The 12,339-nt window shown below is 46.3% G+C and overlaps 1 protein-coding gene across 1 annotated transcript in view; it reads left to right on the top strand.

Annotated features, from left to right (window-relative positions):
* Window positions 1–11,214, top strand: part of ENTPD1 (ectonucleoside triphosphate diphosphohydrolase 1) — a 31,338-nt gene extending 20,124 nt beyond the window's left edge. The window contains exons 2-10 of the mRNA XM_066323788.1: window positions 1,393–1,526; window positions 1,922–2,039; window positions 3,264–3,414; window positions 4,260–4,419; window positions 5,042–5,278; window positions 5,800–6,060; window positions 7,048–7,167; window positions 7,349–7,486; window positions 7,631–11,214. Coding sequence (XP_066179885.1) covers window positions 1,393–1,526; window positions 1,922–2,039; window positions 3,264–3,414; window positions 4,260–4,419; window positions 5,042–5,278; window positions 5,800–6,060; window positions 7,048–7,167; window positions 7,349–7,486; window positions 7,631–7,837 — 1,526 coding nt within the window. The 3' untranslated portion in view covers window positions 7,838–11,214. The remainder of the gene's footprint in view (window positions 1–1,392; window positions 1,527–1,921; window positions 2,040–3,263; window positions 3,415–4,259; window positions 4,420–5,041; window positions 5,279–5,799; window positions 6,061–7,047; window positions 7,168–7,348; window positions 7,487–7,630) is intronic.
* Window positions 11,215–12,339: the final 1,125 nt, after the last annotated feature.

The following is a 12,339-nucleotide window of genomic DNA, read 5'->3' as shown; positions in this document are numbered from 1 at the left end:
CTGGTATGTGCACTAGACTATTTTTTTAAGCTGCATTCTTGGAGGTATTGGCAAGCATGCTGAACCTCTAACAGGCACTCATGAAGTGCAAGCATTACAAGCTTCCAAATTTCACAGTTAAGCTCAGCAGATTTACACATGAGAGGGAACCCGGAGCTCCAGGTCAGTCTGGAGCCTGTCTGCAGTAATGGGCCTGTCTGCAGCATCTTCAAAGTGAGCTCTCCTGACACTTTTAGGTTCCATTTTCTCTAAGAAGGTAAAAAGCTGTTACTAGCCTGTAGTTAGAGATATCCAGAGGTGTGTTGCTTCTTTTCACTTGGGCTAACTTCTGAGAATAACTTCAGGATTTAGGATGATTTGTAAGGTCAAGTAACACTATATAGTTCTGTAAACTGGGACTGCCTCTCACATAAAACCAGAGCACTTAGAAGCTGGCCTTGATCAGAACTTGAATGTTTTTCATATCTGCATGCATGATATGAAGTGCCAGGATAGATTTGGAGCATTGATCTGTGTCTGGAGGTCTGGAGACCTCTGGAACATAAGTTCTGGCATGCAGATGGCAGAGCAGGTTCAGTCACCTTCTCAGAGTGTGACAACAGTTGATGTGGTTGCCTTCACCGAGGTGTTGCCATCCTGAGTGACCTGTAAAGTACTTCCAAACATCTCCTGGAGTGTTTGTGTGTAAGGAGAAGAGAAACTATTTCTCATGTGAGTCAGATGATCAGTGCTTTTGAGTATGAAGCATCACTGTTGGTGCAAATGGATTTCATGCCATAGTGTGAGCACATATGTCCCCTGGAGCTATTTGTTTGTTCTAAGTGTTGAATTTACACCAAAGTTATAAATCTGGAAAATACACTGATACATTTTTTATACCTCCATGTAGTAAGATGGTATTTTACTAAACAGTTGTAAAATTGGCCAAGTCTAAGTTGTGAAATGAGGGTTTGACTGTGGGATACATGAAGGGTTATCTAAAGCAGAACAATGTGAAAGACAGCATCATGTTAGCCACTAGCAAGTGCAAGTATATGTGTATTGGTTCTGAAAGCTCAAATGACATACTGGTTGTGAATGATTTTCATCAGCCATAAGTGGCCTTTTTTAACAGAATTCTATTGCTAACCATGTATATTAAACCACAAAAATCTTAATTTGTTAGATAGGTTATCCCAAATATTTAAGGAATTAGAGTGGTAGAAGTTCTGCAAAGTGTATGATTTATAACCATCCTGTGCCAATTTTGCAAACACAGGCCATTCATAACCTGGTGGGCAAAGGCAGATACTTCATAGGGAAAAGGGACTACAGGAACATCCCAGAAGACATGTCTTTAGGGTGTGAGGAAAGATGGGCTATTAGGATACTAACATCCTTTTTCTGCTCTAGTCACAGGTACCAAACCAAAGATGTCCTCAACAAGAACAATTCTACTCATCCTGGGATTCCTCTCTACTTTGGCTGTAATTGCTTTAATTGCTGTAGCAGTGACCCAAAACCAGCCACTTCCGAAGAATATTAAGGTATTACAAGCTCATACCCTTAGAGGAAAATAAGCTTGGGGAGGTTAGGTGTCCCTAGTGCTCACAGACATGTCACTGCCTTGCTGGCTCTGGCTAACCTCTTTTTCTGCCTCCATACACCTCAACATCTCATTTTACATCTTTGTGGTAAAACCATTACAGCTTCACAGGGAATCATCTCTTAAGTAACCAGTCCCAGCTTTGGGGTTTCTCTGTTCCTGTTTCCTTTGACAGGAGTTTTGCACTGAAGCTCTGCTGAGAAGAGCAATGACACACATTCCCACAGCTGCCAGACAGACGGGCTGTGTGTGTGTGGTCGCCCATGTGCGGAGGCCAGCACACACCAAGTGTGGTTTGGTGCCTCAGGTGTGATTTGAACTCTGTTTTTCCCACAGTATGGGATCGTGCTGGATGCGGGATCGTCCCACACCAACCTCTACGTGTACGAGTGGCCAGCGGAGAAGGAGAACGACACTGGGGTGGTGCAGCAGGTGGAGGTGTGTAAAGTTGAAGGTAAGAGGAGAACAAGGAGATGGGGAAGGGGCATAGGATGAAGAAGAGATAATAAAAGGGTGAGGGAGGAGAAATCTAGAGCAAGAGGCCAATAGTAGAAACAGTACGTGTATAATGTATGATAATGTGAGATAATGTATATCTCACTGCTTCCCATGGGGAGCTGTATGTGCCTTACCTTCCTGGGGAGAAAAATGGATCCACTTTTTCCTTTGTTTTCAGGATGCTTGGAATTAATTGCTTTTTGGAAAGAACTACACCAAAGAATGTACTTAAATAAATAAAAGGTCTGCATGCACTCTTGCTGAAGTGCTGAGGAACGCAACAAGAGGGGAGAACATGGTTTGCTCTTTTTCAAGGCTTCTGTGCAAGCAATGCACAGGGCTTATGGCTCAAGGTTGCTCAGTTTATGCGTGTCATGGTACTTTTTTTATTCTATTTAATTGCTGTGTAGATACTGTATGGTTTAGGATGCATAAATGAAGCCCAGGGGTACACACAACAAGGAACAGCACAGACTGCCATGGATCACTGCATTCTGAGGTGCTGTCAGACCTGCCTGGGGTCTTTTCAGGCCTCTGCAGTGCAGGGGAGAGCCTTACTGTTATCACAGCCCTGCTGTGATAGCTGCTCAGTGCTGCAGCATCCCACGTCACAAGCTGCACACTGAGCATACAGCAAGCTGGAGCAAATGGGGCTTCCCTGCTGCCATGCAGCCACTGGTCCTGGGGCAGTCCAGGGAACCAGAGGACACATGGCAGAGATGGACGGTCATTTTTTTCCTCGGGTTAGCATAAGACACAATAGCTGCAAAACACCCAGTGTTGTAGTGTGAGTATAAAGAGCACAAACAAATGACAGCATCTGCCCCCAGAGAAGCCAGCATAAAAGGGTCAGGGATTTTCAGGCACAAATCCAGGGTACACCCAGGCAGACTCAGAGAAGAGACTGCAGATGTTCAGGGCATGCTAAAGATATGGTTTGTCTCAGCCCTCATTTCTAGTTCATAGCCTGCTTTGCGGAGAAAGGGTGGCAGATGCCAGGCACTGTGACCCACTACGTGCATCGGGCTTAGTTGGTGCTGTAGGATTTCTAAAGCTCCTCAGGAATGGGGTGGTTGGATCTGATTCTGCTGCTTGTGACACGGTTTAACACACCCGCTCATGACAGCATTCTGGGGTTATGTTTGGAGTCTGAACAATGAAGTGTCTTTACTTCTCGCAGGCCCTGGGATCTCAGGTTACTCCCACGCCACAGAGAAGGCAGGTCCCTCTCTGGCACAGTGCCTACAACAAGCAAAAGAGGTGATTCCCTCAGCACAGCACAAAGAGACACCCGTCTACCTCGGAGCAACTGCTGGCATGCGGCTCCTCAGGTACTGCAGGGCCTGTGCCCTTCTCCTGCAGCACTGCCCCTGGGATGCCATGGAAGTGCAGTGGGGGGCACTTGGGAACAGTCCTTGGACATACTGCCAGCTCACACTTTCCCAGACACCCTCCTGTGCTGCTCACCTCCCTGAGCCCCAAGACCCCTGGACTTTTCTGTTGCTTCCCCACTCATTCCAACCCTCCATCATCTCCTGCATCCACATGCAGCACAGAGACGCCAGGAGATCAGCAGTGCCCAAGCTGATTCCTGGACATCCCTACAGTTAAGGGATGCTCAAACATCCCCACAGTCTGGTATTAGGCTTAATCCTGGGTTTTTGAGCCCAAACATGTTGCAACTCCCCACAGAGGGCCATCAGAGGCTAAGGTAGTTTTATAATCATATCCTCCTTTAACTACAATTTGTGATTTTCATGAGGGTGACCCAGACCTCTCCTGGCTAGGACAGGGAACTGATCTTAGGTATATATTGCCTGGGAAATCTTCCTGGGGATACTTTCTGGATTTGTTCTCTAATGATGACAGTAAAGAGCAAGAGGAGTCTCCACAGTGCAATTCCTATCAGAACACATGGTACAGAACATGAGCTCTGGTCTCTGCTTCAAGTATCTACCACTCTCAGCTGTAGGGTGTGTAACTGTCAGAGCTGGTGGCAGCTGTGCTGTCAAGGTGTGACAAAGAGGACCATGGCCAGTTAGAGCTGGATGACTCATATGAATGACCGATCTCCTATCACTGACACTCGGTAGGAAGTTGCAGCCTGCCTACTCAGAATAAAGCACCTAGAGAGCTGTCAGCCAGACTTACTCTATCCTTTCTTCCGTTCATCCAGGATGCAGAATAAAAGTGCAGCTGAAAACGTCTTGTCCTCAGTAGGAAACACACTACGCTCAGCTCCCTTCAACTTCCAGGGTGCCCGAATCATCAGTGGTGAGGAAGAAGGAGCCTATGGATGGATCACCATTAACTACCTTCTTGGCAATTTCAAGCAGGTAATATATCTATAGCAAGTACATTTGAACTGTTGACTTGCAGCACTTTGTAAGTCCTGCCTTGCAAGAAGGTGTCACAGGCACTCTCTTCCATTGTAAGCCATTTACCAAGGATCAGGAAGCTGCACATCTTGCCTCAGCAGTTGCTATGAATACACCCTGATACTTAGTGGTATCAGGATGCACCACTATAGTCAGGCTTCAAGCACTGAAATAAAACACCAGCATCTTCAATAATTTTGCTTGGGTACAGCACCCTTCTCACTTCCTAATCTAAAATATTTCTGTTTCTGAAAATTTTGACTATGGTTCTTTCCTGTTGAGCTTATAAATCTTCTGAGAGCTGAAACAATAAGTGGAGTGTTTTTTCTCATAACAATGGTATTAGATTTCATAATTTATGCCCTCCTGCAACACTTGGTCCATCTTCTGTATTTACAAGCTTGCATTTTTCTTATGTCTTCTTCCATCTCTCATCTCATGCCCCCTCCAGGACTTCCTATGTTTCCTGTGTTCTGTGCTTCTGCTTCTCTCCTCATAATTCTTTCTCTTTTTTATTTCTCCAAAATAAATCTTCTCCATGCCAATAGATCTGGTTTACTTTGATTTTTTTTTTCCCAAGTCTGGCTGGAAAAAGCTTCTATACACCCTGACGTCCTTAAGTGAGACATCAGGAGCACTAGACCTTGGAGGAGCCTCCACACAGATTACCTTTGTATCAAAGGACCTCTCCTCTGAGTCCCCAAAGAACCAGCTCTACTTCCGTCTCTATGGCAAGGATTACCAAGTGTACACTCACAGCTTTCTCTGCTATGGGAAGGACCAGGCTCTGCAACAGAAACTGGCCAGGGATCTACAGGCAAGTACATACACACCTGTGATTGAACAATCCTGGACCCTCCCAGCTTTGGGATACTGGTGCTGTAAAAGTGGCTGTGTCCCAGCTCACCTCTTAGTCTGGATTAGGGAAATGTCATTGTTCTCCATACAGACTGGGCACCAGGTGCCCAAAGAAGTCAATACTTCCAAAAGGGCTATCAGTCTGAGATGCCTTGATTCTTGGGCATGGGATAGCAAGAGAACTGCATTTAACTGAAGTACTATGGGGAAGTGACATTTTTCCATTTCTGAGAAACTCAAATCAACAGCACAGCTTCACAAACTATGACTTAAAATAATTTGCCCAGGGTCCTACAGGGAGGCTGGGCAGTACCCACATCTTTCCCTGCACAGCCAGTGCCTTAGGCCATCCTTACCCCTTTGACCTGATGTGTGCACCTGGATAAGATGTACTGTGACAAGTGCTGCCTTTCTTTGTGATTCTTTACCAGGGTTATTCTAGAGCAAAGTGTAACAGCTTGAATTGATTTTTATTTTCAGACCTTGAAGAGCAGCAGTCTCTCAGACCCATGCTTTCACAAGGGTTATGAGAGGACTATAAATATTAGTGACTTCTTCGAAAACCCTTGCATATCAGACAAGAAGAAGCAATTACCTTTCAGCCAGCTGTACATAAAGGGAGAAGGGAACTATCAAAAGTGCCGAGAAAATCTCCAGACACTCTTCAACAAAACCAATTGTACTTACTCCAGTTGCTCCTTCAATGGGATATACCTACCTCCATTATACGGGGACTTTGGGGTGAGTCTTCACTCATTCTTCAACTCTCTGTAATCCAGAATGTCAGAAGAGCAGAAATTCAGAGTAATGCTAAAGTGCATTCTTCATGACTGAGGCAGGAAATCATTTACAAGATGGCTTTTTGGATATATAACTACAAAAGTAGTTCTGCACTTGCTGTGAGAACAGACATGTTAAGAGCTACCCCAGTAAATACTGGCTTACCAGTCCTGCACTGTTCCCATTCTAACACATCTCCTTGGGGTGCTCTGTTTACTCACTTTTTAAGCTGTCCTTTCTGATGTCCAGCACCAGAGGCAGGAGAGCCTGCTGCAGGCAGGGAGGAACACTGTTCCCACAAACATTTTCTCCTGAGGTCAGTGGTGGTACCAGATCTGAAATTCACCCAGCAGTGTTTGAGTGCTACTGAAACCAGTCAGCTCACCTATCTGCTTCCCAGACACGATGAGGAGACAGTGCAGAGCTCTGAACACACGTGTGACACCATGCTGACCATCAGCCGCAGAGCTGCAAGAGCTGCTCAGTGATTGTGGGCTTTTCCAGAGAACTGCTAATACAGTTTTGCCCTGTTCCTGAGCTGCCTCCTACCTATCGGCTACTGGCCATGGTCAGAGATGGTGTTTCTGGACCTTGGATTATATGATGGGACTCTGTACAATCCTTTCAGACCAAAACCTCTGCTCTTTGTGGTGATATTGGTTGCACACTCATCTCACTCCGTTGCCAAAATGGGATCATGGTTGTGATGGCAATCAGTGTTCATTATGCGCCACTGGCACACGTAAAGGAGAGAGCTCACAGAAGGTCTTTAGGATATCACAATTCCTACATCCATCTCTCAGCAGCTCTGAGTCTTATGTCTCAAAATGACATCACTCTTGAAAACATCCCTGCTCTTGTGTGTATGATGTTGCTTCTTGTATTTCTCTATAAATCAACTCATTTTCTTCTGTGCCTAGTCAGATTAAAATAATCTTTCTCCTTCAGGCTTTTTCTGCTTTCTATTTTGTGATGAACTTTTTGAACTTGACCAGTGAACCAAACCCCTTTGCCCTGAACAAAGTGACCAGCACCATTGAGAGCTTCTGTGCCCGGCCTTGGCAAGAGGTGAGCTGCGCTTGTTGCAGTAGACTGGGGATGCTGATACTTTTCTGTAGGATAAATGGCTGGGGTTAATTTCCATAGCAAAATGGGGAAGATCTCCCCAGCACTTGCAGTGGCTGCTCAGGCACAAGCTGGAGCAGTGGGAAGGTGTGTTTAACAGTCTGGTGATTGCCTCCTTCCCTAGGTGAAGACAGCATACCACTACATCAAAGAAAAGTACCTGAGTGAATATTGCTTCTCTGGAGCCTACATCCTCTCTCTCCTGGAAAACGGCTATGAGTTCACTGAAAATAACTGGCAAAGGATCCACTTCCTTGGAAAGGTGTGTTTTGTGGTGAGGAGGGCTCTACCCCAGCAGCTCTCTGCAGCCTCTGCCACACAGCATGGCCCTTTATCCCCAGGGGTGCCACTTCTCAGGCAATGCCACAGGCAGGCTCCCAGCACTGACTCTGCTCTTCTGTTTCAGATCGGCAACAGCGATGCAGGCTGGACCCTGGGCTACATGCTGAACCTGACCAACATGATCCCTGCAGAGGAGCCAGCCAGGCCCCCCCTCTCCCACAGCAGCTACGTGGGGCTGATGGTGCTGTGCTCCCTTGTGCTGGTGTCTGTGCTCCTGTTTGCCTGGCTTCTCTTCCACAAGCCCAAGTGCCTGCAGAAGGGGATTGTCTAGGAAGAACCTGGAGGGGAGAGGAGCCATGTCATCCAGGCTGCTGAGGGCTAGGAGACCCCAGCAGAGCAGGCTATACTGCAGAGTCCCTCTCACTGAAGCTACTGACTGTACAAGGGCATTTGTTTCTTCTGAATCACACTTGCACTGACAGATGTTGGAACATCAGGCTTGCCACGTGCTCTGCCAAGGACAGACAAGCTCACGTCCCCTCCTTGAATGGGTTGTACTTTCATTCAACAAACATTTGCTGCTTGTTGGTTTCTGCCTTGTGCACAGCATTATAAAGCAGAAAGTGGCAGCAATCTTTGGGAGCCAGTGCTCCTGCAAGGGTTATCTCAGGGTCACACATCCCACTGAGCTCTTGGGAGCATTACATACAGGGTGATCCTGCTCCGTCTCTGCTGAAGCTGTTCCCAAGAGCCCTTTCTGCACCAGCACACCTCTGCTCACCTCCCTGTGCCCTGAGCTCTCACAGCCCTACAGCTGGGTACAGCTCTTGCACCTGGTTGCCCCTGAAGGTGGATCAGGCTCCCAAATGCCACTCGGGGAAAAGAAGGGATGAGGATGAAGAAACTGAGCATGCTTGTGGTTATCAGCCCTTAGCTGGGCTCTGTCAGCTGTCAGCTCCTTTTGCAGGTGGCAAAATGCCTTTTTCCCATGTCTTCCTGATGTTGTTGCTGGACCAAAGCTGGCTCACTGTTGCACTGAGCCATTCCCATGTCCCTAAGGTACATCAAGCCACAAGTTCCCAGCCAGGCACTGCTGCTTTTTGTAGAAAGAGCTTGCATTGGCCCCCGGTTCCTTGGCCAGTAGTGATTGTTTATGCCTGCAGGGACTCTGGTGTGATCAGTGTGCCCTCGGGTATAGAACCACTAAAGCAATCCAGGGTCACTGTTCTGACAACATAGCAGCCTCCAATCTATGGAAAGTGTTTAGTAGTTCATGTTCCTGTAGGCAGCTGGCAGCAGTTAACCAGCAGAAGTATGCATAGATTGAACCATTCTTTCCACCAGAAAAATTAGTGAAGATTTGCCTTGCCTTTCCTCATAGCACAGGCTTATCCTATGGCCATAAGACCCAGGGCCTATGGGTGCACATACTGCAGCCCATCTTTAGCACACAATCCAGACAATGCCACTGACTGAGTTTATGAATTGCTTCCTTCCATTTTTCCATTTCTTGGTCCTAAAAAAAAAGAGGTAAGTCAGAAATCCATTTTTGTAAAAACACTCAGAAACCACTGGTGCCTGTCTACCTCCCACAAAATCTCAGAAATCTCTTCTCCTAATGACCTGTGGAAGCAAAAAGAAAGCAGATATTGTAGAGAGGAAGGCTTAACAAACACACACCTGTTTCCCCGAGCAGAGGTGTAGGCAGTGTGGAGGGGGTCAAGATGTGCAACTCCGATAATGCCTTCTCCTTTAGGCAAGCACAGACACAGAGTTCTCCCAGTCTGTCCCTCTGCATAGTCCAGGCTGGAAATCACCCAGTTATTTCTACTTCATGTCTGGAAGTAGAAGCCCTAAAATATTGAAGGACCTACAGGTAAGGGAAAAAGCTACCCTGTCCTAAGATATCTGGGCAGATCATTGTTCTTCCAAAAATCTGTGTCCTATTTTTGCTCTGAATTAGCTGGCTTCAGCTTCTGCTGGATCTTGTTCTGCCCATTTCCAAAAGACTGAGTAACTCTGCTATTAAAATCCCTTTTTCCTTGATGGTGCTTGCAAGTTGTCATTATATCATATTAAATAGATTGATTTTCAATCTCTAAAGTGGTCTCTGCTGACCTTACTTGCAGCTCTCGACTCCACTTCTTTTAAAAGTTTTACATCTTTCTGAAATTTGGACACCAAAGCTTTCAGCAGGTAGTAGCGTCACTAGTGGTGTATATATATGGTTTTGATCTATGCTCTAAGTTCCCCATTCATATATCTCTGGTTCAGGTCTGTTCACTTAACAGAAAATTTTTAGGCTTTTGAGTCCAGCTGGACTATTGCAACGTGGTCTTTTTTCCCTGGTCACTGCATTTCAGAACAGCCTCTGTCTCATATCCTACATCACTGTCTCTCAATATGAGCCATTTTTCCTTCTGTGTGGCTCCACTGAAACGCATTGCCCCAAGGAGATTATCCAGTTCAATCTGCAAATGATTCAATCTTCACCATCTGTGAGTCCCTTGACCAGTTTTTGTTTATCTGCAAATACACTGAGACGTTGGAATTCAGCCAGGGACGCAGTCTTCTTTCTGTTGTTAGCAGCAAAGATAGGTAGATGAGAGATGAACAGCAGGTTTTGGCCATGGCTGGAAGGCATGCAGGAGAAACGTGTGACCAGAGCTGCAAATGCTGCTCCGACAGCCTCATTTGCAACACACCCCATCACGTGCCACCTTCCTTGCATCGAGAGCCTCGGTAGCAGAGCAGATGCCCTGGAGAAACTCCCCAGGTGAGCTGGTGCATCTGTCCTTCCCATTTGCAGCATGGAAACCTGCAGAGTGGCAATTCCTCTCCTGAGACCTCCTGGGGGATCTGGCAGCTGCTCAGTTCATGATGAGAACTGGGAGATCTATTAGGATATGTCAGAAATGGATGCAAAAACTCCATGTGGAAGTTGGTGTGGAAAGAAGGTTTGTGCCAGTCTGCTCTTCTTGTCCCTGCTAAGGATTTATGCCAAATGGAAATGTCAAATATCTGGGAGAAGAGCTTTTACAATATTACAATGTATCTTCATTGCAAGTCCTCTAGTACTATTAGTGTTAGCTCCAGATTCTGGAGCCAGGTGAGCAGCTGGCATCTTCACTTGCTTCTCCTGTCTTAATTATCTCACTTTTTGGTTTGAGTTTTGGAGTTTTTTAAAGCTTTATATGTGACTTGAGTGCAACCTACCGGGCCCAAACTAAAATAAATGCAAAATATGTTACAATGTTTTTAAACCTTATGACTTTTAGACCCCACTCATAAATCAGTCTCTCCAGGATAAGAACTTCTAAGGTGACAACATGCCAGTTGAGCAGACTGAAGCTCCAGGAATTGATTGACTGAAGGCATACTGTCAGGGTAAGACCACTGCATGTCACTGCCTAGTAGTGAACATTCACAGAACAGCTTATGATTGTTTTCTCTTCATTTCTCCTGTTATTGCAGGACTTTATTTACGGAGGCTACGCAAAACTCTTGGTCAAAGATTTCAAGTTTAAGAGCATTCATTTCTTTGATTCTATGTTGCATCTGATCCAGCTGTATTCAACTCAAATGTGTGTTCCAGAGCCACCCAACATGTACATGAAGACCATTAATAACAGTGGAGAGAGTTTCCAAATATGCCAGTAATAATGTGCCGTTTCTCTTGTTAATACAGTTTATGTGCCTCACTGATAATTAACTGTGCCTTATTTCTAATTTGGTAGCTTCTGGCTTTAATTTCTAGACACTTCCTGCTATACCATTTTGCTTTTTTTTTTTCTGGGTAAAGCATCTTTTAATATCACATGTTCTTGTCTATCACATATTTACTCACTATTCAGCTCTACTGCACTGCCAAGACTCCAGACCTTGGTCTCCTCTGAAGAGAAAGCTCTCCTGGGCTCCTATGAAGGTCTGAGATGTGCTGCAGCAAGGTGGGCTGAGTCTCTCTGGTTTGGGATCCAGTGCTGAGTGGCCCATTTTTGGGGAGGTTCCCTGCAGAAGGATTTGATAGCTTTGCAAGGTGCAAGAGCAGCCTGGTCTCACTGGGACTGATGACCTCTATGAGCTCTGCCATATTCAGCCAAGTGTCAAGGGTGGGGCAAAGCTATCAGAACTGGTCAGAAGGGAGAGCATGGGTACCTGCAGCACCCTCACCTCTTGCAGGAAAACTGTTCCCCACCACAGGCTCTAAGCACCTTTCACTCTCCTCCCTGATAAAGCTGCCCCTCCTCTGTGCACAGGCTACAGCTGATTTCTCCAGCCCTACAGCACAGCACAGTGGGGCCTCCACTTGGAAAAGAGCTCTCAGAACTGTGGCCACCACCTCTGCACTGGAAGGCCGATTTGAAGTGTTGGCACCAGCCAGGGCTTTCCAGTTGCTCCCAGAGCAGCTCTGGGCCGGATGTGTGCCCCTTCATTCTCCACCCCAATTCTTCCCATGCTTTGTGCCAGGCAGGATGTGCAGGCTGTGCAGGGCTGCCAGCTTTGTCACAGGCTCAACAGCCTGTTCAGGAGGGACTGGGGAAAGCACACTGAGGATAACAGTCCCTGCCACCCAGGCCATGTGTTTTCTTTCCATGGCCCAATCCTGAAGAAATGGATCATTGTTTTGATGCACAGACAAGCCTCTGTATGCTTATCATAATAAAGACTTCTGAACTGATGCCAGAAAAGTTTTCATGCTGTTTTCCAGAAGATGGGAGTTTGCCAGCAGTGGAATGGAGCTTCTGGCACTAAACATGGAAAAGCCCTGAGATGTGATTTCCTCTCTTGCCAGTTCCTTGATGGTCTGCTGTGTCAGCTCTGAAGTTCCTGACG

The sequence above is a fragment of the Sylvia atricapilla genome, chromosome 8 (assembly GCF_009819655.1).
Source record: "Sylvia atricapilla isolate bSylAtr1 chromosome 8, bSylAtr1.pri, whole genome shotgun sequence".
Classification (NCBI taxonomy): Eukaryota; Metazoa; Chordata; class Aves; order Passeriformes; family Sylviidae; genus Sylvia; species Sylvia atricapilla.
Note: the sequence above shows the minus strand (reverse complement) of the source record. Positions and strands in the feature narration are given on the sequence as shown.